The 26,038-nt window shown below is 34.6% G+C and overlaps 1 protein-coding gene across 9 annotated transcripts in view; it reads right to left on the bottom strand.

The window, feature by feature from the left end:
• Positions 1-585: 585 nt before the first annotated feature.
• NOL4 (nucleolar protein 4) overlaps positions 586-26,038 on the bottom strand; it is a 390,701-nt gene continuing 365,248 nt past the window's right edge. For 4 of the 9 annotated variants that reach the window (XM_032859653.1, XM_032859659.1, XM_032859657.1 and 1 more), the window contains one exon: positions 586-1,039. In XM_032859653.1, coding sequence (XP_032715544.1) covers positions 846-1,039 — 194 coding nt within the window. In that variant the 3' untranslated portion in view covers positions 586-845. The remainder of the gene's footprint in view (positions 1,040-26,038) is intronic. The other 5 variants (XM_032859654.1, XM_032859655.1, XM_032859658.1 and 2 more) reach the window with 2 other exon arrangements.

The following is a 26,038-nucleotide window of genomic DNA, read 5'->3' as shown; positions in this document are numbered from 1 at the left end:
CTTTTTTAATATTAAAACATTCTGTGATGAAAACCTCTATTGCGAAACTGCGATGTTGAGAGGCATGAGGAGCGCGAGTGCAGAAACGCAGGCTTCTCGTGGAAGTAGTTCCTGATGTGACGATTTAAAGAACGTAGCAAGGGTTTGTTTTCCAGCATTGTTATTTTTTGTAGAAAGAATTTGGAAAGAGGAGAAGGCAAAGGGATTGTGGAAAAGGTACTTATAGTAGTTTCTCAAAACAGTTTTCTTTTAGGACCTATGAAAAAGTTACCAAAGTAAAAATGACAATTTTGAATGAAAAACAAGTTTTTGTCTTTTTATAAAAATTACATATATATATTTTTTTAAAATACAAGATCCTTCTCAATGTTGTTATATCCTGTAGCAACAAGAAATTTGGCTTTTTTTTTTTTTTTTTGCCAGATACTGTAGCTTTCTGTCCAATAAGTCAGTAGCAAATTCCACTAATATTTCAGTTGGATCTTGAACTATTTTTTATACCACAAACTTCTTCTGTTTTATCCTTGAATTAAGAATATACAGCGTTTTTTTTTGTTTTGGGGTTTTTTTTGTTTTTTGTTTTTTTTTGCCCCAGATATTTATGCTGAGAAACTAAAACATAAAGCAGTAGGCCCGACACATTACAGTATCTCAAGTACTTCAGAGGTCAGAGTTCCTTTGAAGCACCTTAACACATCACTTTATGGATCAAGGACAATGTGGCATAATGGAAGTATTTCTCTTAAGACTGTGCAGTAAGACCAGAAGCGTCTCTGCTGGGAAATCAAAATGTCATTAGTGGAAACTGCAAATTTAGACCTCAGTGAAAAGGATCGTCATTTGACTCAGTTCTGTTGTAAAATAAGATTTTCCAGTTCATCTGCAGAACGCAATAAAAATGCAGCTGATTCTCGGTATCCTGCAACGAGCTGTCTCACAGCATTGATTTCAGTTGGACTCAGCTGGGGTCTGGAGCTTGAACTGCTGGAGGATCCTGAGCTAGTTGCCAACTGCCTCTTCATGCTGAGATCCGTAGGTCCTAGAAAAAATAATCACAAAATTAACATGAACAATCTTTGTTCCGGTACTTTGAACATGACCATTAAATTGTTGACTTAATTCACTTACTCTTTTGTGAGAAGCTACTGATACCTTTAATCAAATACATCAGGCCTCTGAAATACCAAAGAGCAACAGGATATGAAATGAGTAGCTGAGTATTCTCAGACTCCTTGTCCAGACGATCATCTCTTACTGTGGAAAGACCCTGAAGAAGACCTACTCCTAGTATGTGCTTTTTGGCAAACTCAATTTTAAGTCTACTCTACAGATAATTGCAGCAGTGTAAAATGCTGGGACTTACAAATGCTTTGTGTTTGCACCCTTGGTTAACAAATAATTTTAGGTCCCACCTACTCAGACATGGAAACATCCTAGGTTGTGATGCTAATGACTCCAGATTACAAACTCTTCCATTTAGAACAAAGGAAATTTGGGACAGAAGAGTTCAATGACATGGTCACAATTCAACAGCTTTGAAGTGGCATAGTAAGGATGTGAATTGCATTTTTTTTTTTTTATTTCAGGGGAATGCTTTTCTTCTATCATGTTGGTTAGGATTTTAAAATATATGTTAAGTTAGTAAAAATTAGTATTTAAAAATATTAGCAGTTAGTTTTAGGTGGGCGCAGTAAGTAAATGATTAGTACAAACAATTCTGCAGAGAAGCCAGACCTGGGATAGCGCTTTAGGTATTGTTAAAGCTGCTTCTGTATTTATTTGCCTAAAACATTCAGGTGTCCAAACGTTTATTACATATAATTAAACCAAATCAGATAGGTCTGCTTTTTTGACAACATATTGTAAGCTTTTATTTCTTTGTACCTTTTTACTTTAAAACAATTTAGTTAACAGAAATGTCTTAATTAAAGATTTTTAAAATACTTTGCATCAATTCTTGGATTATTAAGCCTTTTTTTAGGTGTTATAAAGGTTTTAAGTGTTCATTGTTATGGTTCTTATCTTTCATTAAGTAATTGCTATAACTATTAAATTTGCAATGAGTAATACATTTAAAATCCTTGAATAAATATGACTGGGGACATTAACTGAAGGCATGCTCAAGAATTGTAGTAATTCTCTAACTTGAAATGATTTAAACAGATTTTTCTTAGAGAGCTTTTCATATAATAGTATTCAATTCCTGAACTGAAACAAGGGATGTTATTTTATCCTGTTCCTCCTTCTTGAGGCCTGATGGAAACAGGTCAAGACCCAACCCCTTTCACCCTGTATCCGAAGGGAGAAGAGGACTCCTGTCAGCGAGGAGGCACATTTCTCATGAAATGGGAACAGCTTCACTTGTAATCTAATTAGGACAGAGACCAGACTAGCACACAAGAACTCGGACATTTGAGAGGGATTTATTTCCACTTCTGCCACAGCCTTAAAGCCTTGACTTCCTAGCAGGAGTTAGTTTCCATTTGTTCTGCTGTTTACAAAATCCTGAGGCTGATATAGCAAGCTGAAAGAGATATGGGGCTGTTGCACGTGCAGACAGGAATTGATGAACAAGCATGGAAGCAAAACAATAGCAACTAGTGCATTTGGAAAGTTCTGAATGGATTAAGAAAATATCATGACATAATGGATTCTGGTTTATGGATGAACCAACTTTAAATTTGGATTTTTTACCCTTTATATTCAAGTATCCCAGGACCAGTACAAATCTTTATAAAACAAAGTAGAAAGGACTTTCCTCAATTATGTAGATATGTCATGTCTAGTTGATCATTATTTTATTAGAAGTTGTAACATTTTATGATGTTTTTGCTGACAAGCCAAGTGGCTGGTTAATGTCTTTAGGTGGAATTAAGAAAGGGTGAGGCTAGGGCTCAAGTTCTTTTTGGGATAAAAAGACTGTGATTTCGTTCTAACACCATCGTTCACAGATCATTCTCCACCTCTGGCTCAGAGATAAAGTCTTCCAAACTAATATATACTTTTCACTTTCTAATAACACAGGCAAATTCTAGATAGCTCAGTAACACAGAAGCCATTCACACCTTTGTTATTTTTCTGGAAGAAAGTTGACTTCCATTATCTTGGAGTCTTTTGGATCTACAGGATCAGGATTAAGTATAATTAAAAGTATAAGGAATTCTTTTTGCTGAATATTACTCAAATCTTCCAAGAGGTTAAGCAGGGAAGCAAAAAAATTAAAAGTCACAAATGAACAAAATTAGTGACTACTCAAACAGCCCTTTTCCTTGTTTGTTACTAGTATTTTTTTTTTTTTTAAGATTTTATTTATCTATTTGAGAGTGTGTGTGCAAGAGCGAGGATGAGGGTCAGGGAGGAGGAAAGGAAGAGGGAGAGGGAGAAGCAGACTTCCTGCTAAGCAGGAAGACTCACATAGGGCTCAATCCCAGAACCCCAGGATCCTGAGCTGAGCTGAAAGCAGACTCTTAGCTGATTGAGCTACCCAGACACCTCTGTTACTAGGATTCTTATCTGCCTCATTCAAACAATGTCATACTTGACTGGCTTAGCTTAACCCGAACAATCAATGTAAAGTAAAATGTCAAATTTTATGAAGATGTTAAATTTAATGAAGTCAAGGAAAATATTCTTGGAGATTTGCTCAAATAACAAAGCCATTAAAAAGTGTGCATTCTGGAGGAGGGGCCAGTTAATAAAACAAGCAAAAAGAATGACACAATAGATGTTTCAAGAGAAAATGATTTGAATATCAAGTGTTAAAGGAAATCAGAAAACTTGACTAGTTTTAAAACCATAATTATGCAGGCTTTATAGTCATTCTGAAAATTTCAGTAAGAAATATTTCATGGTAACAGAAAATGTTAGAAAAATTAAGCTCCACCAAAATCAATCTTTGATTTTTAAGGTTTGGGGGCAGGTTTATAAGTTATTTATTTATAAGTTATAAGTAAATTCTAATTAAATGAAGATGTATATCCATAATTCACTTTATTTTTTGATGGATTTCTTAAATCAAAATATAGTTCACATACAATGTTATATTTGTTTCAGGTGTACAACACTGTGATTCAACAACTCCTATGCTAGCTTACTTTTGTTTCAAGTTTTTATTAAAATTCTACTTAACATTTGGTGTAATATTAGTTTTAGAAGAATTTGATTCATTATATACATGTAACACCCAGTGCTCATCACAAGTGCCCTCCTTAAAGCCCATGACCCATTTAGTCCATCCCCTCCCACTTCCCCTCCAGCAACCCCTCATTTGTCCTCTATAGTTAAGAGTCTATTTTACGGTTTGCCTTTTTTTCTTTCCCCTATGTTTATCTGTCTTGTTCCTTAAATTGCACAAATGGGTGAAACTGTATGGTATTTCTTTGACTTATTTTGCTTATTAGCATAATACCCTCTAGCTCTACCCAAGTCATTCAAATGGCAAGATTTCATTGTTTTTGATGGTGAAGTAATATTCCATTGTATATATATATATATACCACCTCTTCTTTATCCATTCATCAGCCAATGGACATTTGGACTCTTTCCATAATTTGACTGTTGTTGATAATGCTGCTATAAACATTGGGGTACATGTGCCCTTTTGAATCAGTATTCTTATATTCTTTGATAAATATCTAGCAGTGTTGGATCATAGAGTAGTGCTATTTTTAAGTTTCTGATGAACCTCCATACTGTTTGCTAGAGCAGCTGCACCAGTTTCCATTCCCACCAACAGAGTAAGAGGGTTCCCTTTCCTTGGCATACTTGCCAACATCTGTTGTTTCCTGTGGTATAAATTTTAACAATTCTGACAGGTGTGAGGTAGTAGCTCATCATGATTTTGTGTTTCCCTCACAATGGGTGAGGTTAAGCACCTTTTCATGCATCTGTTGGCCATCTGTATGTAATCTTTGGGAAAAAGTCTACTCATGTCTTCCCATTTTTTAACTGGATTACTGGGGGAGGATGTTGAGTTTATTAAAATCTTTAGATTCCAGATACAGTTTATCAGCTAGGGCCTTTGCAATTATCTTCTCCCATTCTGAAGGTTGCCATTTCATTAAAGTATAGCTATCACTTGCCACCATACAAACCTAATTTTAAATTCATGAACTATATTCTATAAGCTGTACCTTTCATTCCTGTGACAGTCATTCCATAACTGGAAGCCTGTATCTTCTCCTTTCCTTCAACCATTTTGCCATCCCCTATCCCCCTAGCTACCTTTAGTTTGTTCTCTGTATTTATGGGTCTGTTTCTGCTTTTATTTGTTTCACGTTTTAGGTTCCACAAATAAGTGAAATCATATGGTGTTTGACTTTCTGACTTATTTCACTTAGCATAATACTCTTTAGATCCATCCATATGGTATCAAATGGCAATATCTCGTTTTTTTAATGGTTGAGTAATAGTCCATTTTACACACACACACACACACACACACACACAGCCCATGCATCTACTGATGGACACTTGGTTGCTTCTGTATCTTGGCTAATGTTAAAAATGCTAAACATAGAGGTACATATATCTTTTCAAAGGAGTGTTTCTGTTTTCTTTGGGTAGTTAGCCAGTAGTGAAGTGCTAGATCATATGGGATTTCTATTTTTGATTTTTTGGGGAACCTGCATACCATATTCCATACTGGCTACATAAAATTACATTCCCACCAGCAGTGCACGAGGGTTTCTTTTTCTACATATCTTGACCAACACTTGTTATTCCTTGTCATTTTGAGTCTAGACATTGACAGGTGTGAGGTGATAACCTCCTTCTGTTTTTTTTGCATTTCCCTAATGATTCCTACCATCGAGCATCTTCCCATGCATTGCTGGCCATCTGTATGTCATTTTTGGAGAAATGTCTATTCGGGTCCTCTGTCCATTATTTAATGGGATTGTTTGGGGGGGCTTTTTGGTGTTGAGTTCTTTACAAATTTTGGAAATTAACTGCTTATTGGATATATTATTTGCAAATATCTTCTCCCAATCAGTAGGCTGCCTTTTCAATTTGTCTGATAGTTTCCGTTGCTGTACAAAAGCCTTTTATTTTGGTGTATTCCCAATCATTGTTTTGTTTTTGTTTTTCTTGCCTGAGGAGACCTGTCCAAAAAAAAAATGTTGCTGAGGCCAATGTCAAAGAGATTATTGCCTATGTTTTCTTCTAGGAGTTTGATGGTTTCAGGCCTCACATTTAGGTCTTGAACCCATTTTGAGTTTATTTTTGTGTATGGTATGAGAAAGTGAGTTTTTTTTTTTTGTTTGCTTGGTTTTTGGTTTTGGTACAAAGTGGAGCTATCCAGAAGGGACTGTCTTTCCCCCACTGTATATTTTTGTGTCCTTTGTCATGGATTAATTGACCATATAAGTATGGATTTATTCCTGGCCTCTCTATCCTGGTCCATTGATTTACATGTGTTTTTGTGCCAGTAGCATTCTGTTTTGATTACTACAGCTTTGTAGTATATCTTGAAATCTGGGACTGTGATACCTCTGGCTTTGTTCTTCTTTCTCGAGATGGCTTTGGGTATTTGAGGTCTTTTGTGGTTTCCTACAGATCTTAGTACACATTTGTTCTAGTTTTGTGGAAAATGCTATCAGTATTTTGATAGGGATTGCATTAAGTCTATGGATTGCTTTGGATAGTGCAGATGTTTTAACACTAATTCTTCCACTCCATGAGCATGGGATACCTTACCATTTGTGTTGTCTTCCATTTCTTTCATCAGTATTTAATGTTTTCAGAGTACAGTTCTTTAACATCCTGATTAAATTTATTCCTAGATTCTTTTTACTTTGCTCTGATCTTAATTATTTCCTTCTCTCTACTATCCTTGAGCTTTGTTGTTGTTTTTCTAATTGATTTAGGCACAAAGTTTGTTTATTTGAAATTTTTTTTTAGGTAAGCCTGTATGATTATAATATTGTCTTTTAGCACTATTTTTGCTTCATTCAGAAAATTTCTACTTTTATTGTCTCAAGGTATTTTTCAGTTTCCTCTATTTGTTGAGCCATCGGTTGTTCAATGGCATATAGTTTAGCTTCCATATTTTTTTTCCACATTTTTTTTTTCTACTTGATTTCCAGTTTCATACTGTTGTGGTCAGAAAAGATGGTTGGTACAATCTTAAACTTATTGAGACTACTTCATGGCCTAATATGGTCTATTCTGGAAAATGACCCATGTACTTGAAAAACAATGTGAATCTGTTTTTAGAGAGAATATTCTATGTATCTGTCAAGCCCATCTGGTATAACATATCATTTAAAGCCACTTTAAAAAATGATTATCTGTCTGGATCATGTATTGTTGATATAAGTAGGGTGTTAAAATTCCCTACTATTTTCATTTACTGTTAATTTTTCCCTTTATGTCTGTTAATATTTGCTTTTAATATTTAGGTGCTTCTATGTTAGATACATAGGTATTTACAATTATTACATCTTATTGGATCAATCCCTTTATCACTGTGTAATGCCCTTCTTTGTTTCTTATGAGAGTCTTTGTTTTAAGGTCTATTTTGTCTAAGTATTGCTACCCAGCTTTGTTTTTGCTTCCATTTATTAGCATGGAATATATTTTTCCATCCCTTCTTTTCCAGGTTGTATGTATCTTTAGGTCTGATAGCTAGTCTCTTGTAGGGAGTATCAAGATGGGTCTCATTTTTTATCCATTCAGTCCCTCTGTGTCTTTTGATTGGATAATTTAGGCATTTGTATTTAAAGTAATTGTCCACAGGCATGTACTTATTGCCATTTTGTCAGTCGTTTTCTGGCTTTTTGCAAATCCTCTGTTCTTTCTTCTTGCTGTTTTTATGTTTTGATTTTCCGTAGTTAGAGAAGGATACTATGAGAAAAGATAATTAAAAGCTAGTATCCCTAATGTATATATAGACAAAAATCCTTAACAAAACATAGCAAGCCAAATTCAATAATATATTGATAGGATCACACAGCATGATCAGGTGGGTTTATTCCAAGGATTCAAGAATGGTTCAGTATCTGCAAATCAATCAGAACAAAAACAGATACAAAGCATACAGTCTTCTCCATAGATGCATTCCAAACTGGGAAGGAAGACCTAAAACTGTCAATCCTAAAATTTGTATGGAACCACACAGGACCTCAAATAGAGAAAGTAATCTTGAAATAGGACCAAAGCTGAAGGCAACATCCTCCCTGATTGCAAAAAATGTTACCAAAGCTTTAGTAATCAAAATAGTGTGGTACTGGCATAAACACAAACACAAACCAATTGGCAGAGATAGCCCAGTACTATACTTACATGTATGTAGTTAATTAATTTAGGACAAAAGAGCCAGGAATACACAATGGGGAAAGAACAGTCTCTTTTATAAACGGTGCTGGGAAAACCAGATAGCCATAGGCAAAAAAATGAAACTGAACCTCTAAAACTATACACAAAAATTAACCCAAAGTTGATCAAATACTTTAAGACCTGAAACCATAAACTCCTAGAAGAGAAAATAGATGGTAAATTCCAAGACGTCAATCTGGCTATGATATTTTGGATTTGACATTAAAGCAAAAGCAACAAAGGCAAAAATAAACATCTGGGACTATATCAAATTAAAAACCACTGCACAGCAAAGGAAACCATTGATAAAATGAAAGAAGCCTACCAAATGGGAGAAAATATTTGAAAATCATATATCTGATAAAGGGTTAACATCCAAAACATATACAAGCATAACACAATTTAATAGCAAAAAAAAAATGTCTGATTAATAAATGGGCAGATGATCTAAATAGATAGTTTTCCAAAGACAATATACTTGTGGCCTCAAATACCTGAAAAGGTATTTCATAATCATCAGGGAAATGCAAGTCACAGCCACAATGATGTATCACTTCACCTAAGTTAAAATTGCTGTTAAAGATGTCATAAAACTTCTGTGGACAAAACTCAAAATTCAGCAATTGATAAATACATTACAAAATATGTATTACAGGTCTACTACTAAAAATGAAATTCCTTGGAGGGGGATAACATTTTTCTTAACTGGGATTTCAGGTTCATGTTCCCTGTTATCAAAATTAACTGTAAATGTCCATCTGTTAATGTGGATCTGTACAGAGATTTTATGAATTTTATATAGATAGTTGTTTCCAAATTGAGTATATTCATCATTTGTAAAACATTTACAGCCTTCTTCTGGATTTTCTAGAAACTTACCTAATAACTTGTCAATGCATTGCAGGTTAATTACTTCCAATTGAAGATTAAACTGGCAGTTCTTCAATTGAACAGTAAAAACTATCTTGAGATATGGGAATTTATTTTCCACGTGTATAAAGTCCAAAAAACATTGCTGAACCTGTAGTATGTGTTCAGCAAATATATCCACAGGAAATGTGTGTGGAAATGTAGATTTAACTTCTTGTTTTAACTTGGACAGTATGAATTTATAAAGCAGCTTAGCCACTACATGTAAGTCAAACGATGTTATCAGCAAAATGGCTTTATCACAGCATATACTTCACATATAAGAACTGTTCCATCTTGTAATTTCAGAATGAATTCATCAAGAATCATTGTTCATTCTGTAGCATAAGCTAATTTCCAAAGCCATTTAGTGTTCAGAAAAATTTCAGTCTTGGCTCTGACATGAAAAAGTTTCCCACAAGGCCATCAAGCTGCTGTGTCTTAGGACAAGTAAGGGTATTTGGATTTTATTTTTGACAAAATCTCACAGAACTTAGGATAATTAAATTGATGAAAACAAAGTTTAAAGCTGACACTGCTGTACAATATCACATGATCAATTCAAAGGTTTTCCACAATGTACCTAATTCAAAAAATGAATAGTTCAGGAAGTAACCATATGACTTATATTTTAATAAACTTTGTAAATTTGCCCAAATTTGCCCAATTAAGCCTTTCTGCTTCATACATCTTAGCAGATTCCACTTTAGGTTTTACTGAATTATTTTGTTCTTTACAATGAAAATATTCTCAGTGAAAGGTGTTTCACTTTATCCTATTCATAAACATGAAGTCTTTTATCACTTCACACTCATCACTGATTATTAAAAAACAAAGCAAAACAAAACCTAGCAGTATTAGTAACATCTCCACTTATAAAGAGACAAATAAAACCACTTTTAATCAGTTGCCTTGTTTTTAATTGATTATCCCCAATATCTTAATTTCAGCCCTTCAAGCAGTGTTTTTGCCATAATGCTACTAGTCAAGCAAGTTTCTTTAGAAACAGTTCTTCAATTGCTGCAACCAAACACCATTTAATAAACTCATTATCTTACAGTAAGTGAAGTCACTCTCCCTGCTTGACTAATACATGAACCACTTAGAAACTTACTTTGGTTGCACACTTTCATTTTATGTTTTGATCATATGTTTAACAGAAGGATTTTATTGATAATAATGTCATAGTTTTCTGACAAAGGGTGAAAAAAATTAACTCTTTAGCAGCTTGGCTAAATTAGCTAATACATACAAAGCATCCAGGGCAGTGCTTGGCTAATAGCAGATAAACACGACTAAATTCAACATACAGTTGCAGTTACAAGTGATCATAATAGAACTTGCCCTTTTAATACTGCATTTGATGATAGGATTATAATGGTACCACAAAATGTGCTGGGCTGCTTTCCATTTCTTTTCCCCTCTTTTCAATCTGTTTGTCTAAAATGAGTATTTCATCCTTAAGGTTTTCGTAAAACTCATTTGTTAAACTACCTGGTTATATTTTTTTAAATTCCTAGGTTTTTACAATACTGATTCAATGTATTAATCATTGTAAATTCATGGGGAATATCTTTGAGTCAATATTTGTCAATTACGGTTTTGTAAAACCATCTAACTAAATTTTTAAGTACACTAGCATAAAGGTATTATTTTAATATTTAAAATCTTTTGTTCTTTCATTCTTATAATTTTATACTTACTTTCTTGGCTAGTCTTGCTTTAAGTCCTTTCAAAGATTTTGCTTTTATTGGTCGTCTCTATTGCTTCTTTATTTTCTCTTTAATTTCTCCATTTATTTTCTCTGTTCTGTTTCTAACTTCTTGGGTTAAATGAATAGCTCATTAACTTTCTTTGTCTAATGTGTGTGCCAAAATGCCACTTTAGTTCCATCCCACAAATTTAATGTGTAGTGCTTTCATCTTCATTAATTATGAATATTTCTAAATACAATGCTATTAGTATATTAATAATCCTTTGATTGTCACCATTTGCTTAGTCAATGTGAAAGAATGTGTGTTGGGCAGGTTCTAGATATAGCGAGATTAAATTTTTGTTGTATTTTCAATTCTAAGTGATTTTCATTTCTATCAGTCTCTGAAAGAAGTGTTTTAAAAGTCTATGGATATGCCCATTTCTTCTTGCAATTTTGTTAGCTTTTTATTAATTTTAAGGTTATGTTGTTGGGGCACATAGTTTCTAGACAACTGTGATTATGAACTGTTCCCTGCATTATTAGGTAAGAAATTTAAAGCTTTTGCCTTAGAGCCAATTTCTTACTTATTACATGTGTGAATGTGTGTGTACACACACACACACACACATTTCCTCTAAATACTTCTGCAAGATTGTGTTTTGTATGGGTCTTTTCTATCAAAATGAAACCACTTTTAATTTATGCATCTACTTAAGAATCTGTCCTTTAACAAATACTGGATTACAACACAAGATACGTGTTAATATAAGGTCTGGATCACTCCATCTTCAGGGGGCTTACCACTTTGATTAGGAGAGAATGTCAGATGCCACAGTTCAGTGAAAACTGTTTGACTCTTCTAAAGTCTTTGTCAAATTCAAGCCATTTTCAACCCATTCAGGTCTAATATAAGCCTAACAGATTGTGCTGTCAAGTACTTAACTCCTTGACCTCATCAAATTTATCCCTTTCTACTTAATAAACACTGATTAATCAACATAAGGTTACCAGGGAACAGGGTATTTATCCATGAAGTATGTACCAAATTGCTGAGATACATATTCTACAGACAACTAAGAGAACACAAAAAGCAAGATATTTATCACTGTCAAGTAGCTGTTTAAGGCAGTATGCAAGGGAGAAGAGAGGACTATATGAATCACCCCTACTCTCCCCCTAAATTATAAGTCTACTTTCTACCAAAACTACAGATCAAGCACTGACAAGGAATTACAGGTTGAATTAGATCTTCCATAATATACTTCCATGTTGATTTGAAAGCAATTTTTATTATTTACGCTGTAATTGTTGATATCTCATACAATACAAAACATACATGACTGTCCTGAAACAAATCTAGCTGACTTTTTATTTCAAAATGCATTTTAGATCTGCTTTTAAAAATTCATTTATTAAATTTTTCTTCTAGTGAGTTTTTCCTGTATTTAATCTTTTCATTGTCTTAATCCATTTGTTTTATTTCATTTTTCTCACTTAATGTGTCTTGTTAAAAGTAAAATTGCAGTTGAAGAGCTTTTCTACACGATTTGAAAAGACTCCATTGTTTCCCCCATTGAGAAGGCCAATCTTTCCTTTAGGTTATATTTGCTAACTGAGGACACTCCGCTCTGTAAACAGCCTTAGTTTTTTCATTGTGTGGCCCTTCCACTTGAGCTTCAAATTCAACATTTTCTACAGACCTAACTCTGATAACACTGCAAGACCTGGCCGTCACTCTTCAGCAGAGTCTTAGAAATTTATGAGGGGAACAACTCAGCATGCCTGTTTTGTGCCTAGTTTGGGCTTGTGGGAAAGGACACAAACACTGTAGTAGAGAGAAGAGTTGTTTTCTTAACTCAGATGAATCAAACATACTACATGAGGGTAAAATGAATTACAGTACTACTTGAGTTTTTGCATTTTCATACATGTTTACTTTTTTTCAAGTAACAGGAAGTAATGCCCCCCCAAATAATAAGCCCAGAACATCCATTTATTATTTTTCAGAGCTGAGGCCAAAAATATCTAAATTGCGTAGATTATTGGGGTTCTGCCTCCACCATAACCCCATGATTAAAATTTTACTTTTCCTTATTTTAAAAGTGTGTGTGTTATGTATGTATGTATATATGTATTTCCCATTTAGTGAGCGCATAAGGGGGGGGATTGGATGGGGTGAGGGACAATGGAAGAGGGGGAGAAAGAATCTCCAGCAGGGTCCACGCTGAGCAGGGAGTCCCACATAGGGCTCTATCCCACAACCCTGAAATCATGACCTGAGCGGAAATTGAGAGTGGGATACTTAACCAGCACAGCTGGTGCCCCTTAACTTTCATCTTTTTCCAAGAATTAGTTGGAAGTTTAGTAAACAAGGGGAAAGATGAGAAAAATATCCAGAATGTCCTCAGGAAAAACTAGATAAGTTTTATTCTTTTGTATACTTTTTATCTCATTTTAAAATTAACAGGAAACCCCAATAAGCTAAAATTTTAAAACATCAGCTGTAAAATTTATCTGTTTATGTGTATTCAATCTATTTTCAGAAATATTTGAAGACATTTTAAGGAGGTAAATTAAATGGAAACTGTACCTGTGATAAAGTACTAGTAACCCAAGTAGATAGTAAAACTCTACTAAAGAATTTGGACTTGGACACAGGTTTCATCTTCAAATGATGAAATCTCATTTTATACATATAAATATGTAGTTACAATAAAACTAGTATGTGAGAAATCTGGGTTCAATTCTTAATATGGAAACTCTCTAGATATGTGAACTGTAAATCTGGACAAATCATGTATCCTCTGAGATTCACAAGTAAAATGTGAATACTGCTACTTTTGTTCATTTGCCAGGTTGTTGGAGCAGGGGAAATGAAATTATGCATGTTAAATGGTTCAATGAATGTGAGAGCTGATTTTTTTTTTTTTTAAGATTTTATTTATTTATTTGACAGAGAGATCACAAGTAGGCAGAGTGGCAGGCAGAGGGGGAGGGGGAAGCAGTCTCCCTGGTGAGCAGAGAGCCCAATGCAGGGCTCAATGCCAGGACCCTGGGATCATGATCTGAGCCGAAGGCAGAGGCTTAACCCACTGTGTCACCCAGGCACCCTGTGAGAACTGATTCTTAACTGGAATCTTACCCTTGCCTTAACTTCTCAGTAAAAATAGAGGATTCATGGATTATTTAGGTTAAAGACTAAGGATTTATTCAAGTTGATGTAACTCATTGTATTAATCAAGGTTCTCCAAAGAAACCAAACCAACAGCTGATACATGTGTATAATATATGTAACAAGGAATTAGCTCACATGATTGTGGAGGCTGGGAAGTCCCAAGATCTGCACTTGACAGACTAGATATTAAGGAAGCTCTGGGGTAGTTTCAAAGTCCCAAGGCCCGAGAACTAGGATAAGTGACTGTAAATTCTATTCCGAAAGTTTGTAGGCTCAAGACCCCCAAATTGTTGATTTTTCAGTTCAAGTCCAAAAGCAAGAGGTGACTGTTATCTAGCTCAAATAAGCTGATGGATTTCTCTCTGACTTAGCTTTTTTTGCTCCGGTCAGGTCTTAATTTCAATGGAGGACGCCCACCCATATTAGAACCTCCTCCTTTACTTAGTCTACCAATTCAAAAGTTTGTCATTCAGACAAACCCAGAATAATGCTAGGCTGAATGTCTGGGTACCCCATGACCAGTGAAGCTGACACTTAAAATTAGCCATCATATTCATGTATTTTTTTTTAAATTAGGTTCTCTAGATCTTTTTTTTTTTTAAATTTATTTATTTGACAGACCGGGATCACAAGTAGGCAGAGAGGCAGACAGAGAGAGAAGGGGAAGCAGGCTCCCCGCTGAGCAGAGAGCCTGACGTGGGGCTCAATCCCAGGACCCTGGGTTCATGACCTGAGCCGAAGGCAGAGGCTTTAATCCACTGAGCCACCCAGGTGCCCCTAGGTTCTCTAGATTTTAATTCCAGTGGAGTTAACATACAGTGTTATATTAATTTCAGGTGTACAATACAATGACTCAGTTTTCTACACATCACTCAGGCTCATCAAGATAAATGTATTTTTGAATCCCCTTCGCCTACTTTACCCAACCCTCCACCCACCTCTCCTCTGGTAACCATCAGTTTGTTCTCTATAGTTAAGAGTCTATTTCCTGGTTTGTCTTTCTTTCCCTTGGTTCAGGAGACTTATCTAGAAAAACACTGTTATGGCCAATGTCAGAGAAATTACTGCCTGTGCTCTCTTCTAGACTTTTACGGTTTCAGGTCTCACATTTATGTCTTTAATCCATTTGAGTTTATTTTTATATATAGTGTAAGCCTGTGGTCCGGTTTCATTCTTTTTCATGTTGCCATCCAGTTTTCCCAATACCCTTTGTAGAAGAGAATTTTCCCACTGTATATTCTTGCCTCCTTTGTTGAAGAGTAACTGACCATATAACTGCAAGTTTACTTCTGGGTTTTCTACCCGGTTCCATTGATTTACGTGTCTATTTCTGTGCCAGTACCTACTATTTTGATTACTATAGCTTTGTAATATAACTTGAAGTCTGGAACTGTGATGCCTCCAATTCTGTTTTTCTTTTTCAAGATTGCTTTGGCTTTTGGGATCTTGTGTTTCCAAATAAATGTTAGTTATTTCTGTACAGTTAGGTGTGTGAAAAAGGCTGTAGGTTTTTTGATAAGGATTGCATCGACTCTGCAGATTGTTTTGGGTAGCACAGACATTTAACAATATTTGTTTTTCTAATCCATGAGCATGGAATGTCTTTCCATTTGTGTTGTCTTCAATTTCTTTCATCAATGTTTTATAGTTTTAGAGTACAGGTCTTTCACCTCCTTGAAGTTTATTCCTAAGGTATTTTTTTAATTGTGGTGCAATTGTAAATGCATTGTTCTCTTAATTTCTCTTTCCACTGCTTTATTATAAAATGGCAACATATTTCTGTACATTGATTTTGTAACCTATGAATTTACTGAATTCAGTTATCACTTCTAGCAGTTTTGTAGAACCTTTAGCATTTTCTATATACTATATTGTGACATCTGTTAACAGTGAAAGTTTTACTTTTCTCACCAGGTTAAATGCCTTTTCTTTCTTTTTGTTTGATTGCCATGGCTAGGATTGTTTTTCAGCATTAAGTATAATGTTAACTGAGGATTTTCATTTATAGCCTTTATGATTGAGGTGTGGTCCTCTAAACCTACCTTGTTAAGTGTTTTTATCCTAAATGGATGTTGTACTTTGTCAAATACTTTTTTTGCATCTGTGGAAATGAACATAAGGTTTTTATCCTTTTTCTTATTGATATATCATGTTGATTGAATTGCAAATATTGAAACAGCTTTGTATCTGAGGAATAAATCTTACTTGATGGTGGCAAATGATTTTTTAATATATTGTTAGATTTCAGTTGCTAATGTGGTTGAAGATTTTTGCCTCTATATTCATCAGAGATATTGGCTTGGTGGTCTCTTTTTGTAATGTCTTTATCTGGTTTTGGTATCCTAATAATGCTACCTTTGTTGAATGAATTTGGAAGGTTTTTTTTCTTTTTTCTCTTTTGTTAATAGCCTGAGACAACTGGGCATTAAAGTGTCTTTAAATAATTGGTACAATTTACCTGTGAAGCCAGTTGGTCCTGGACTTTCATTGGCTGGGAGTTTTTTGATTCAGTTCTATTGCTAATAATTGCCCTGTTCAAATTTTCCATTTCTTCCTGCATAAGTTTATATGTTTCTAGAAATGTATCCATTTCTTCTAGGTTGTCTAAGTTATTGGCATATCATTTTTCATAATTTTCTCATACAATGGTTTGTATTTCTATGGTGTTGGTTGTTATTTCTCCTCTTTCATTTGTGATTTTGAGACCACTTTTTAATTTATGAGGCTGCCTAGAGGCTTATCAATTTTGTTGATCTTTTCAAAGAACCAGCTCGGGTTTTTTGGTTGTTGTTGTTTGTTTGCTTGTTTTTTTGATCAGCTGTAGTGTTTTTCTAGTTTCCATATCACTTACTTATCTTTATTATTTCCTTCCTTCTGCTGGTATTGAGTTTGGTCTTTTTCTAGTTACTTTTGGTGTAAGGTTAGGTTGTCTGAAATTATTCTTCCTTCTTAAGGTAGGCCTGTATTGTTAGAAATGTCCCCCTGTCAGAAATACTTTGCTACATCTCAAAGATTTTAATAATTGTATTTTCATTTTCTTTGTCTCCATGTAATTATTTCTTCTTTCATTTCTTGGTTGACCCATTCATTTTTAAGTAGCATGTTATTCAACCTCCATGGTGGTCTTCCTAGATTTTTTTCTGGTGATTGTCTAGTTTCACAATCTTGTGGTCAAATAAGATGCACAGTATGACTTCAATCTTTATTTTATTGAAACTTCTTTTGTGGCCTAATATGTGATCTACTCTGGAGAACTGTTCCATGTGCACTTGAAAAGCATATGTATTCGGCAGTTCTAGGATAAAGTGTTCTGAATATACTCTTAAATCCATCTTAAATCCACTGAATAACACATTAAGTCCAATGTGTTATTCAAAGCCACTGTTTCCTATGCAAATCAAAATTACAATGAGATAGCACCTGACACCTCTCAGAATGGCTAAAATCAACACAAGATACAATAGCTGTTGGCAAAGATATGGAAATAAGGAAGCTTCTTGTACTGTTAGTGGGAAGGCACACTGTACAGCCACTGTGGAAAACAGTATGGAGGATCCTTAAAAAGTTAAAAATACAACTTATGATCTAGCAATCATACTACTAGGTGTTTACCCAAAGAATACAAGAACACTGTTTCAAAGGGATACATACACAGTATGTTTATAGTAGTATTTATAACTACCAAGGTATGGAAGCAGCCCAAGTGCCCATTACTGATGAGTGGATAAAGAAGATATACAATAGAATATTATTTATCCATAAGAAGAATGAAATCTTGCCATTTCCAACTTCATCGGGTTGATTTTGTTGGGGGATCTGTTACCTTCCCCATATTAGGGAAGTTCTAGCTATTATTTCTTGAAATACATTTTCTGTCCCCTTTTCTCATTCTACTTCTGGGAAACCTGTAATATGAAGGTTACTATGCTTGATGGAGTCACTGAGTTCTCTAAGTCTATTCTCATTTTGCATAACCCCTTTTTCTCTCACTTGCTGAGCTTGATGACTCTCCATTACTGTCTCCAAGGTATTAATTCATTCTTCTGTTTCCTCTAGCTGCTATTTATTCAATTATGTATATTAATTTTATTTATTGTGTTCTCACTGATGTTATCCACTCTCTTCTCAAGTACAGAGAGTATCTTTTTGATCACTACCCTAAATTCTCTAACCAGGTATATTCATTTTCTCATATTCACTTAGGTCTCTTGGTGTGATTCTGTCCTGTTCATTTGGGGCATATTCCTTTGTCTTTTTTCCTAACTCTGTGTCTATTCCCATGTGTTAGGAAAGTCAGCTATGTCTCTTGTTCTTGAAAGTAATGGGAGAGGCACACACTTTTAACAATGTGGCACCTGTCTTCTCCCATAGGGGACAGAGAACCACTGCTGAGACTGGGCTGGCTGTGGCTGTTCTGCAAAACATGGGCAGGGGGTACAGTTTTAACAAGGTGCCTGTGACCTTTGCATGAGGTTGGGAGAGGCAATGTTGGCCAGGTTTGCTGTGGTCTTCTTGGGGAGAGGCCTGCGAGGCCAGGATTGAGTCAGGAACAGCTGGAGAGGATGGGGCACAGTGTAAGCAATTTAGGTAGTGAATGTCTGTGCATCACTGGTGCCTGCGGGTGACTGTGATTATGCTGGAGAGCAAGGGAGGGAAATGGTGCCTGCCCGCTCACTTGTTCCTAGAAATATCCCTCAGGGACCTGTGAGATTATTAACTACCTCTCCTTCTAGTGTGCCCCAGATTTTTTTTTTTTTTTCAAACTGCGCTTCTAAGCTGTATCTCCTCAGTCTCTTTGTTGTGCCAGCTCTTAAAGGGCAAGGACTCAGCTTCCTTTTACCCTCTAAGCTCTTTGAGCCAAGCCCACTGATTTTTAGAGCGCCAGGCTTCACATCCTGCCAGCTGTAAGAACTCATGAAATTTGGTCCTTCTACTTTTTAAAGCAAAATGCTATGGGAATTTGTCTTCTCTGTGCAGGCTTCCCAGTATGATGATCTGTTTCTCACCCTTCTCAACACTTGCCCCCCTCTGTTGGCCACACTTAGAGGGTTTTGCTCTCCACCACATCTCTACCTTTTCTAATGTCTTCAATGTGGCCTCTTCTCTACATCTAGTTGTGCAGTTTGTTATATCAGTCATGGGGTCATTTTTTAGGTTATTTACATTGATGTGAGTGTTATCTAGTTGCATTGGTGGGACAGTGAGTTTAGCGTCCTCCTAATTCCACCATCTTCCCTATAACCCTCACGTAAAGATAATTTCAACTTTGATATTCCAAACAAAGTATTCTAAATCATTTTAATGTTTTGAGATAATTATATAAGACATGTTTACTACAAAGTAAATGCCTACTATACAAATAAAGATTTAATAAGAATAGCTTTTTGTTCTATATGCTCAATAGTAAAATCATTTCTGTCAAGGGAAATGAAATTCAGCCTGGCATTTTATTCACTTGGATTCTCTTCTATGTTTGTTTTGTTTTCAATTATTTTTAAAATTTGAGTATTGTGACAGACAGTAGCTGCAATTATGGTGAACACAACAGTTACTGAATCACTATGTTGTACACCTGAAACTAATTAATATCATGTGTCAAATTACTCTGAATTTAGGATATTAAACACACACCCCCACAAAATGTTAATACCACAGTGAACAAAAAATTTAGGATAGCAACAACCATAGCAGAAATTCTGATGGCTCATGAGGAAAGACATATGTGAAATAATGACCCCTCTAGAGTTAGGATTACCAATAATTAACATTTATAGCTAATAAATGCAATATTACAACAAAAATATACCACTGACTCAGCTTGGTCACTAATTCTTCAATGTATGGTAGAATAGCTAAGTTTTTCTGTTAAAAAAAAAAACAATTATTTTTCTTTAGAAATTTTCCAATATTCTCATCACTATCAATAATCAAAAAGTGTAATGTCTTTGACATCATTTCTATTCATATATTTTAAATACCTCAAAATTCACTATAAACATAATTATAGAAATAGCTGCAGATGGAAACCTACAAGTGTTACCTATGGTTATATAGTTATGAGACAAAGTATAAGTGAGATGCTTTAGTCTGATCCATTTGTAAAATTTGAGTTTCTTATATTTAATTATTTCCCCAAATCTCAACAAATTTAATCCATATATTTTAAGATGTTTAAATTGTATATATCAAAGGTAACTTTATATTTTTTTTTTTCTTGGAAGTGTGGGTGAAATGGGATGGGAAGATCCTGCTACCTCCTGAGTATTCATTTTACACAGTCTAGTAAATAAAGGTTAAGAAGAGAAAAAAATTAACTTTGTAAAAGAATTAATGCTAGAAGTCTAGCAAATAGTAAAACTATAAAGTAACTTTATTGAATCATTAAATTGAAGCTATTCTGTATATCTAAAAACAATGTCTAGAACTGACATCAACATTATGGCAGTGGAAGAAGTTCCTCCATTTTATTCCTTCTTTTGAACAATGAATTGGATATACATACAAGAAGTGAAGCTCCTTTGTGAGATGTGTAGAATCTAGAATATATATCCGAAGACCCAGAAGGAATCTCACCCACCTGTGCATCCAGTAATACGCAAACAGACCTTGGTCTGGGCTGTGGAAACAGCAAAACCAGCAGACATGGACCAATTCCTCTTACTGAGGTTATGAAAAAACTTGCAGAGAGCATAGACCTGGACAAATACCCACAGAGATTCAGCCATTCCAAGGAGAGATTCCAGCATGTCACTGGAGCAAAAAACAATTTTGGTTGCAGTGGAGACAGTAAGAGGAATTTACGCTAGGTACTCCACTTCCCCCTACACAACAAAGGACTGAATTATCCAGCAGCAGTAACTGCTCTAGCAGAAAAACTGGAGAGAGGTGAGAAAATGTATGGCTACCCTAGTTGTGTGGGATGTTGCTTGAAATACCCATTTCTGTCCAGCAGCTGTAACTGGAGAGGAAGACTGGGGAAGAGGCAGATAAGAATATCAAATGACATGAAAGTGACAGGGTTCTTGCTAATTAAACTACAGACTTCAGCAAGAAATCTGCCCATGGTGTCTGGGAGAAGCTCACCCAAGAATCTCCCTCCCTGGGTCCATGGACACCCTCAATGCCTCCAGTGCTGAACCCACACCTCCCCACACTCTGCAGTTGACTCCTTGTACACCTTCCTGAGTGGAGCTCTGAGAGCAGTTCTGGTAAATGGAGTGCTATCAGAAAAGCAGATCAGGGACTGTGGGCAAGGAAGAAATGACAAATGTGAACTATATAGCACTACCTTCTGTTAAACCCAAAAAGCAGAGAAAACCCTAAATATAAAAGCACCAATGAATGGTATACCCCACATGAAGGCAACTCCTATAGATTTAAGGAGGTATCAGCTACTTCAACTGTGAAGTATGGGAAGTTTATAATGATATGTGCATATTATAAAAATAGATCACAAACCACCAAAATTTATACATCAAGGAAGTAGAAAAAGAAAAACTAAGCCAAAGTTAGAAGGGGGGGAAAAAAAAAAGCCAGGAATTTTTTTTTTTTTGGGGGGGGGGCATTACAAAAATGACAAACCTTTGGCTAGACTCAAGGGAAAAAGAGAAATCAAAATCAGAAATGGAAGAGAAAAATAAAACTTATATGCAGAAAAACAAGAATAAGAGACTGCTATAAACAACTATATGCCAAAAAACTGGATAAGAAATGAATAAATTCCTGAAAACGTAAAACCCACTAAGACTGAAACAAGCAAACTAGAAAACTTAAATAAACTAATGAGAAAGGAGATTGTATCAATAATCAAAAACCTACAAGACATAAAACTCCAGGACCAGATGGCCTCACAGACAAGTTCAACCACACATTTGAAAAAGAATTAATGCACCTCTTTCCCAAATAGGGAACATCTCCAAACTCATTTTATAAGGTAAGAATTACCCTGATACCATAGCCAGATTAGGACACTTCCAGAAAACTAGAGAACAAAAGTATTAATGAAAATTCAAAATTCTCTGGCAACCCATTAAAAAGATTATATACCATGCCCACATGAGATTTATCCTGGGGATGCAAAGATGGTTCAACATAGACAAATCAATAAATATGATACATCACATTCATAGAATAAAAGACAAAAAATCACATTATCTCAAGATGCAGAAAAAACATTTGAGAAAATACAACATCCTTCCATGTTAAAGTCTCCTCCAATTGGGTATAGAAGGAATAACATTATAAAGTCCTTGTTGGTAAAACCCCCCCCCCCCCAGTTAACATCATACTCAATGATAAAAGGTAGAGTTTTCACTAAGTTCAAGTACAAGACAAGGTTGCCCACTCTATTCTTATCCAACATATTGTTGGAAGTCCTAGTCAGAGCCATTAGGCAAGGCAAAATGTATACAAACGAGAAAGGAAGATATAAAACTATCATCACTTGCAGATGATATGACCTTATATATAGAAAATCTTGAAGACTCAAAGAGCTTTGTTGAACTAATCAACAAATTCAGTAAAGCTGCAAGAAATAAAATCAACAAGAAATCAATTGTTTCCATACACTAACAATGAAACATCTGACAATAAATAAAACTATCCCACTCATAATAGCATAAAATATCTATATAATGAAAACAAGACTTTGATGAAAAAATTGAAGATGCAAACATGTAAATATCCATGTGCACAGATCAGAAGAATTAACACTATTACTATCCATGTTATCCAAAGCCATCTATAGATTCATTGCAATTTCCATCCAAATTCCAATGGTATTTTTACAGAACTAGTAAGCAATATTAAAACTTGTATAGAACCACAAAAAGACTCCCAATAAAGTAATCTTGAGAAAGAAGAATAAAGCTGTAGACATTGCATGTCTTCATTTGATACTACAAAGCTACAGTAAGTAAAATTGTATGGTACTGAGGACAGCTGAGTGGCTTAGTTGGTTAAGCAACTGATTCTTGATTTCAGCTCAGGTCATGATCTCAGGGTTGTGATACTGAACCCCACATCAGGCTCCATGCTGGGCATGAAGCCTGCTTAAGATTTACACTCTCTCTCCCTCTGCCACTCCCTACCCACTTGTGCACATGTGCATTCTCTCTCTCTCTCAAAAAAAAAAAAAAAAAAGTATGGTACTGGCATTAAAACAGATACATATACAAATAAAACAAAATTGAGAATCCAGAACTAAACTCTTTCCTATAGAGTTAAATAATATTTAACAACAGAGTCAAGAACATTCAATAGGAAAATGATAAGCTCCCCAACAAATAGTCTGGGAAAACTGGATACCCACATGCAGAAGAATCAGATTGAACCCCTACATTACTCCACTCACAAAAATTAACTTGAAATAGATTAAAAACTTAAACATAAGACCTAATTTCCTAGAAAAAGACACAGGGAAGAAGTTTTTGACATTGCTCTATGTAATGATTTTTTAGGATATGACACAAAAAGCATAATAACAACAGTAAAAATGAATATGTGGGACCACAGCAAATTAGAAAACCTCTGCACAGAAAAATAAAAAGACAAAGTATGGAATGATGGAAAATATTTGCAGAACACATTTGATAATGGATTAATATCCAAACCATATAAGGAAATAATGCAACTTAAAATAATTCAATTACAAAATGGCAGAACCAAATAGACGTTTTTCCAAAGAAGATTTCCAAATGGCCAACAGGTATGTGAAAAGATATTCAACATCACCATTAGAGAAATGGGAATCAAAACCACAATGAGCTATCAACTCACAGCTGTAAGAATGGTTATCATCAAGAAGAAAAGAAATAAAGTGTTGGCGAGGATGTGGAATATAAATTAGTGTAGCCATAATGGAGAACAGTATGGAGGTTTCTCAAAAAATTAAAACTACCAAGTGATCCAGCAACCCACTTCTGAGTATATAGCCAAAGGAAATAAAATAGGATGTTGAAGAGATATACGCACTTCCATGTTTACTGAAGGACTATACAGGATAGCCAAAATATAGAAACAATGTTAAGTGTCTCTTAATGGATGAGTGGATAAAGAAGTGGTGATATAAATATATAAATATATCACCACTTCTTTATCCACTCATAGATACACAAAAGGGAATATTTAGCCATGTAAAAGATATATATATATATTAAAAATGTATACATACTTAAATACATATATGTATACAATATGTATATAACATATACATACATACAAGAGAATATTTAGCCATGTAAAGAAGGAGATCATGCCATTTCCAATTAAACAGATGGACCTTAAAACTATTACTCTAAGTGACATGTCAGAAAAAGACAAATACTCTAGGATATCCCTTATCTGTATGGAATCTACAAAAACCAAACTTAAAAAACATATTGTATAATGGTGGTTATCAGCGGTATGGGGTGGGGGGGTGAAGAGATCAGGGGTATGTTAAGAGTACAAACTTAGAACAAGTAAATAAGTCCTTGAGACCGAAAGCATTATATATAAGATTATTATAGATAAGCATGTCATATTGAAACTTCAAAGTTGCTGAGACTAGATCTTAAATATTGCCACCACCACAAAAAAAATTATCTGACATGATAGAAGTGTTAACTAACACTACAGTGGTAATCATATTGCAATATATAAACACATAGTATACCTTAAAGTTAAACAATCTTATGTCAATTATATCTCATAAAATATTTTTTTAAATGCCCCCATTTAGTGTACAATTATTCAAAGCCATAAAGGAAAAAAAAAACATTAAGGAAACAGTGATACATCTGAAATGGTAAAAACTTCTCCTTAGTACCCTTTTAATCAATAAACCTTGGGGGTAAAAATACAGACTCAAGACAGAGAATTAAAAGGAAACAACATTCTTAACACATTAGACCAGATTGTCTCAACAGACGTACATGGAATATTCTATCAAACAAGAGACTACACATTCTTCTCAAGTATACATGAAACATTCTCCAGGACAGTTCATTTTAGGTTGCAAAATAAGTTTAAGAAGATTGAAATCCTATCAAGCATCTTTTCTGAACACAATGGTACAAACTAGAAATCAAGTACAAGAAAAGTAGAAAATTCACAAATCATGGAGCTGAAACAACCAATACTACTAAACAACCAATGGGTCAAAGAAAAAAAAAACCTATCAAAACTTAAGGGAGTCAGCAAAAGCAGGTTTTTAAAAAATATTTCTTTCTTCTAGATAAGAAAAAGAAAAGCCATCCAAATTAGAAAAAAGTAAAGTTTCCATTATTCATTGATGACATATTATATATAAACTCTATTATAGTAGTTTTTTGATGGAATTTTTAAAGAAATTTAGTAAAGTTGCAGCACACAAAATCAATATATAAAAATTTGTAATTCTGTACATTAATAAATTATCAGAAAATTAAGAACACAATTCCACTTATAGTTGTATCAAAAAGAATAAACTACTTAGGAATAAAGTTAACCAAGGAGGTGAAAGACCTGTACTCCGAAAATATTAAATCACTGATGAAAGAAATTAAAGCCAACACTAATTAAAAAGCTATTCCATACCCACAGATTGGAAAAAATTTTCCATACTACCGAAAGCAATCTACAGATTCAATACAATGACATTTTTATAGAAATGGAACATATAACTCTAAAATTTGTGTGGTACAACAAAAAGACCCCGAATAGGCAAAGCAATCTTGAGAAAGAAGAACAAAGCTGGAGACAGCACACTCCCTGATTTCAAACTATGTTACACAGTGATAATAAAAACAAAATATTATTGGCATAAAAGCAGATGCATAGATTAATGGAACAGAATTGAGAGCCTAGAAATAAATCCATGCATATATGGTTCACTATTTTATGAAAAAAGTGCCAAGAATATGCAATGGAAAAAGACTTTCTCTTCAATAAATGATGATGGAAAAATTGGACACTATCTTTCA

This window comes from Lontra canadensis, unplaced genomic scaffold (genome assembly GCF_010015895.1).
Source record: "Lontra canadensis isolate GAN:19392208 unplaced genomic scaffold, GSC_riverotter_1.0 scaffold17, whole genome shotgun sequence".
NCBI lineage: Eukaryota > Metazoa > Chordata > Mammalia > Carnivora > Mustelidae > Lontra > Lontra canadensis.
The sequence above is the reverse complement of the archived record's forward strand: the minus strand, read 5'-3'. Positions and strand labels throughout refer to the sequence as shown.